Source organism: Taudactylus pleione, unplaced genomic scaffold (assembly GCF_031769625.1).
Source record: "Taudactylus pleione unplaced genomic scaffold, aTauple2 ptg000913l, whole genome shotgun sequence".
In the NCBI taxonomy this organism is placed as follows: domain Eukaryota; kingdom Metazoa; phylum Chordata; class Amphibia; order Anura; family Myobatrachidae; genus Taudactylus; species Taudactylus pleione.
Window position 1 is genome coordinate 1,028,425 of NW_028285314.1, and position 6,030 is coordinate 1,034,454.

At 48.5% G+C, this 6,030-nt stretch overlaps 1 protein-coding gene across 1 annotated transcript; it reads right to left on the reverse strand.

The window, feature by feature from the left end:
* Positions 1–314: 314 nt before the first annotated feature.
* On the reverse strand, positions 315–5,430 carry LOC148473747 (uncharacterized). Its single transcript, XM_088459516.1, has 2 exons — positions 4,719–5,430; positions 315–913 (listed from the first exon to the last, which is right to left on the reverse strand). Exons 1-2 carry the CDS (start codon positions 5,428–5,430, stop codon positions 315–317), a joined length of 1,311 nt encoding a protein of 436 aa, XP_088315642.1.
* Positions 5,431–6,030: the final 600 nt, after the last annotated feature.

Below are 6,030 nucleotides of genomic sequence, written 5' to 3' on the forward strand. Positions count from 1 at the left end.
TTAGAACGCACCCGTCGCTCCAATTCGTCCAACTGGCCAGTCCAGTTGGTTTACCGAATTTTCTGTATACCAGTCCAGCGTTGCCCTGGAAACATGACAGATGGCATTGTCGTCCTGATAAAAAACATTCGCTGTTTCCGTAGAACTGCAAGTGCGTGGGCCTCCCTACCAAGTGTTCTTGACGAAACCATCACATTAGTGGCCACTTGGAACTCGTGTGCAATGGTATGCATTTTGCTTGCGCGGGGGTGTCCAATCACTTTTGTCTGCATAGTGTATATGCACTGCAAATCCTAAAACATGAGATTGAGGGATCAGTTCCTCTGCCTTAGGACATGGCAGACACATCTCTTCACCCCCTCTACTGACTCCTGGTTGTTCCTCACAAAGCTGCAGACCCCTACCGGACAGCTGAAGGTCTTACTCAAGATCTCCTGCAGCCGGATGTGGAACCCCTGCTCCTCTGAGAACTCCAGAGCCTCATGGCTACAAACCACACCAATCACACGTGTAGAGGACATCTTGACCCTCACCTTGATATCGGCCAAGATCTCCTTGACCTGAGCCCTGTTGATGTCTTCTTTCAGGAATGTTGAACGAAAGGCCACCAAGATGAGTGGGTAGGGGAAGGACTTGGGGTGGGGAAGCTGAATGCACCAAGACGGCCTCATGTCTCTCCCCGAGTTCGGTGTCACCTCCTCATCCTCCCGCTGGTACGTTTCACAGGGGTTCTCAGAGTCATCAAAAAGGGCATTGATGACCTCTCTGAAGATCCCAACTTTTTCGGAAGGACGGGTGGATGGACAGATGTTCCCGAGAAGAAGGAATCTTTCTTTACCTCCCACCTGGCAGACGACATCCCGAAATGAAGTATCTGGCCCCATTGCTTGGTATTCTGTGTATGCATCCTGATCTGTGAAATAGATGGAAGAAACTTATGGGTACATTTAATAAAGTGAGGGGTTTTTAGAAGTGGAGATGTTGCCCATAGCAACCGATCAGATTATACTTATCTTCTAGAAGGTGCTAGATAAATGTAGAATCTGATTGGTTACTAACGGCAACATCTCCACTTCTAAAAACCCGCACTTTAGTAAATTTACCCCTTAGAGGGCAAAGTATTTAAAGTGACTTCCTCACAATGCAGTAGAACAGCAATACTATACTAACACTAAATATACCCCTCCAGGAAGCAAAGCAGAGGGGGAGATGGGCAGAGTTGCTCCGAAATTATCAAATTCACTGATGCAATGTTATTGGTACAGTGACCTATTGACTCTGGTTTGAATATGTGCTTAGAAATGATGCTGTTTGCTATTTGCAGTTCATACTAAAAGTGGTTTAAAATAGTTTTTACTTCTAACAAAACTATTTAAATAAGATTTTAAATAAAGAAAAAAAAAAAATCTTAATCCTTTTTTTATGTGAACTGTGAACACTACTGTGTTCAAAGTTTGCACTCTGTTTTTGCCATTAAGAATGCTTCAGCTGTATCAAGGTCATGCTTATCTAAGCCAGCTGCAGGAGTGACACAGACAGGTGGGAGCTAAGAGCCTGTCCCTCCCCCGCAGGGTGACACAGACTGAAGAGAGCTATGAGCCTGTCCCTCCCCCTGCAGGGTGACACAGACAGAAGGGAGCTATGAGCCTGTCCCTCCCCCTGCAGGGTGACACAGACAGAAGGGAGCTATGAGCCTGTCCCTCCCCCTGCAGAGTGACACAGACAGAAGGGAGCTATGAGCCTGTCCCTCCCCCTGCAGGGTGACACAGACAGGTGGGAGCTAAGAGCCTGTCCCTCCCCCTGCAGGGTGACACAGACAGAAGGGAGCTATGAGCCTGTCCCTCCCCCTGCAGGGTGACACAGACAGAAGGGAGCTATGAGCCTGTCCCTCCCCCGCAGGGTGACACAGACTGAAGAGAGCTATGAGCCTGTCCCTCCCCCTGCAGGGTGACACAGACAGAAGGGAGCTATGAGCCTGTCCCTCCCCCTGCAGGGTGACACAGACAGAAGGGAGCTATGAGCCTGTCCCTCCCCCTGCAGAGTGACACAGACAGAAGGGAGCTATGAGCCTGTCCCTCCCCCTGCAGGGTGACACAGACAGGTGGGAGCTAAGAGCCTGTCCCTCCCCCTGCAGGGTGACACAGACAGAAGGGAGCTATGAGCCTGTCCCTCCCCCTGCAGAGTGACACAGACAGAAGGGAGCTATGAGCCTGTCCCTCCCCCTGCAGGGTGACACAGATAGAAGAGAGCTATGAGCCCGCCCCCCCCCCCCCAACCTGCAGGGTGACAGACAGAAGAGAGCTATGAGCCTGTCCCCCCCCTGCAGGGTGACACAGACAGAAGGGAGCTATGAGCCCGTCCCTCCCCCTGCAGGGTGACAGACAGAAGGAAGCTATAAATCTGACCCTCCCCCTGCAGGGTGGCACAGTGACACAGACAGAAGGGAGCTATGAGCCTGTCCCTCCCCCTGCAGGGTGACTCAGTGACACAGATAGAAGGAGCTATGAGCCTGTCCCTCCCCCTGCAGGGTGATACAGACAGAAGGGAGCTATGAATCTGTCCCTCCCGCTGCAGGGTGACACAGTGACACAGACAGAAGGGAGCTATGAGCCTGTCTGTCCCCCTGCAGGGTGACACAGACAGAAGGGAGCTATGAGCCTGTCCCTCCCCCTGCAGGGTGACACAGTGACACAGACAGATGGGAGCTATGAGCCTGTCCCTCCCCCTGCAGGGTGACACAGTGACACAGACAGAAGGAAGCTATAAATCTGACACTGCTGGTTCAGGTAAATACAGGGGGACCCTACGCATTTTTTCTCCCTTTATTTCCAGAAGCAGGGTCAGATCAGAGCCCAATGCTGGTTGCGCTAAATATGGGGGACCCCTACGTCATTTGTCCCCCCGTATTTTGGCAACCAGGACTGGTTTTCAAAAGCCTGGTGCTGGTTGTGCTTCAAACGGTGACCCCTACGTCATTTGTCCCCTGTATTTAGCACAACCAGTACTGGCTTTACAAAGCCCGGTACTGGTTATTGTTTTTTGGGGAGGGGGCCATGCCATTTTAATTTTTTTTTTACACAGATTTTTTTATTTAATTAAACACAGAAGCACAGGCGAGTCTCACTGATCCGTCCCTGCTTCTGTGTTTGTTTTTTTAAACACAGATGCCGGTATTACGGATATTCCAGATCAGAGCCTGCATCTGTGTGCTGCTACCTCCCCCGGGTCCTAACACCTGCACCACAGCTTGCCACACTGCTGCCGCACCACCGCCGCTAACGCCTGCTACCGTCCCCGGTTCCCGGCCACAGCTAACGCCCGCTAACCCCTACCCTCTTAAACACCATGCCCCCCCCCTCCAGAATTCTCTATGGGAGAATTGCAGTTTTTTACACGCAGCCTTAATATAATGACACGACTGTGCCCCTATAATTAGTAATTTGGAGTTGTGCATCTGTGATTTGTCTTGTTTTTGTGTGTGCATTAACAGTCTCAACAGGTAGCACCTCCCATTAAACTGTATATATTCAGGGTGTGCAATCTAGGACCCCTTTCCCATATATTCTAGTTAGTGTGCTTCTTTGCACACCTGAAGGCATGAGACACCTTCAGCCTGGACTAGCATTGGTTTAGAGCATGGAGTCTGGCATTGTGAATGCACACTTGTATTAGGCACAATATAGGTAAGTACTACAATTTATATACTGTAGTGCAGCTTTGAGTTGATTTTTGGGGCGTGGGTCCCCTGCATTGCTTTGGTTGGTCTGCTTCAGGGCATCGCATTTTAAACACATTTCTCTTTTTTTGCACATTTTAACACTTTTACTGTTTGTTTATTATATATGTAATTTTACTTTTCTACTCTATACATGCAGCTGTAGCTGCTCTCATCTTTCATTTCACCTTTCTCATTACAACGATGCCCTGGGGTGGCTCTGCTGAGCTGGTTTGGGGGTGTTCTGCGCCCTGGATTTGAACCCCTGTATGTCAGGGACCTACACTACAGAGGTTACCTGGATATGGTGGGTAGGCCCATAACCTTGGCCATGATTATGCTGAAAACCTCTATTTATTGCAAAATGTATTTATATATAATTTGGAGTTGTGCATCTGTGATTTGTCTTTTTTTTGCATTAACAGTCTCAACAGGTAGCACTTCCCATTATATATATTCAGGGTGTGCAGTCTAGGACCCCTTTCCCATATTGGGCAGGATGTACTAAGCATCACATCATGGATGGGAAAACTCTCGCCGGTATGTACCTAAGAATATGATTGAAATCACAAAGGACAGCCTTTGGGATAGAAGGACTTCTTGGTGTTTGACCAGGGAGTCCTTCTGCGCATGCGTAGAATGACGCGGGCGCTGCAGGGGACACTGAAGGAAATGTGATGAGAAGCCCATAAGCTTCTATCGGGCAACACCATCTGCAGATGGCGTTGCCCACCGGCTCCAAGCTCCGGAATGTAATGCATTCTGGAACTTGATGGGGATTCGGCCAAAACTCAGAAAACACCCTTTTTGGAGTTTTGGCCGCATTTTAAGCCTTAGTACATCTCGACCATAGGGAGAGACATTTACAGAATGGAGGTGGAGGGGGGTGAAACAGAAGCCGTATAATAATGAACAGTATTCTGTGGGCACACATATAAAGATTTCATTCTGCATAAATATGAAAGACATACAATGTCAGTTAGTGAATTAATGGTTTACTTGCCTCTAATTGTCCCTTCCACTGTTGCCATGATACTCAGCTTCACCTCCCGGATGGTTTTTGGCTGTGAACTTGAGTAGCAGCAGACCCCCCATGACTGTCCTTTAAAGACCTGACCCATCAGCTTGCCAAGGCGCTGCTTGGACTCCATGTTTTTCTGTTTGTCGAGAGGTTCTCGGGTGTAGATGATGCCGACCACCTTGGTTGCCGATTTCCTGGTCCTCACCTTAACGTCCCTCAAGATCTCTTTCGTTAGCCTCATGTTAGCAGCGTCCATTACTAGTGTTTCCCAAAACACTGCCAGAATGACTGGAAATTCCAGCATCCTGGACTGAGATGGAGACGTTGACATGACGCAGCTCAGAGCCTTGATAGGTCCTGTGAGGACACCTTTGTTTTTAGCTGGCACGTAATGCTTTTCTGGTGATTGAAAGAGAGCAAAGGACAGTTCTTCCAAAATCCTACTGTTGCTTTCATCGCTTTGTGGGCTGTATCCAGCCTCTCCTACTAACAACACACTCTCCTTTCCTCCCAGGTTAGAGATGGTCTCCTGGAATAGAGCATTCAGTCCATCTACTGCGATAGGTCTAAACCCAGTCAGCTCCACCAAGTTTCGTGGCTGTAAATTGTGCAGCGGCTGCCTCTCGTTCAGAAGATGGAGTTGAGAAGATGTTGGTCTCTGAGCTTGGAAGACCGTCCATCGCGACAGTTTCATATTTACAGACAGTTGAGATCTCGTGTGCCCCCGTTGGCCCACTGGTTGTCCTCTCCCTTTATACCTGTTCCGATGGGCCAGCGTCCCCTATAAGCCCTTCTGTCTAAGGTGCCTCTCGTTTTTTCATCTCATAGTTACTACGTGAAGTGGCAGCTTTCCTGTATGCTCTCCCTTATCTCCTCAGTTCAGATCAGTTTTATCAGGGCCAATTAATCATTAATGAGGCCATGGTGTTTCATTTAATATTTACGTTTTGGGTTAGTGGCTGGGTGAAAGAGACAGAGAGGGAAGAAATAATGGAGAATAGATGAGAGAGAGAGATCATTAAACAGTGAAAGTTTTCAAGGGGTTGTAGTTAGGTTGAAGAAAATAGCTGAACCCAGTTTCACACCGTGGGGCCTACTTATCAAGCCTAAAATCAAGAAGAAATAGCTGTTACGTTGATTTTTAGTATTGGGATGTTCTTCACTAGCAGCTGATCGCAGGACATATCAGAGAGTTCAGCTAAGTAAAGCAGCCTACCGTCATCCTCAAAATTCTCAGTGGGGTCTGGAGTCATTTATCAAGCTCTGACAAACCTGGCTTTCTGGACCTTGACCC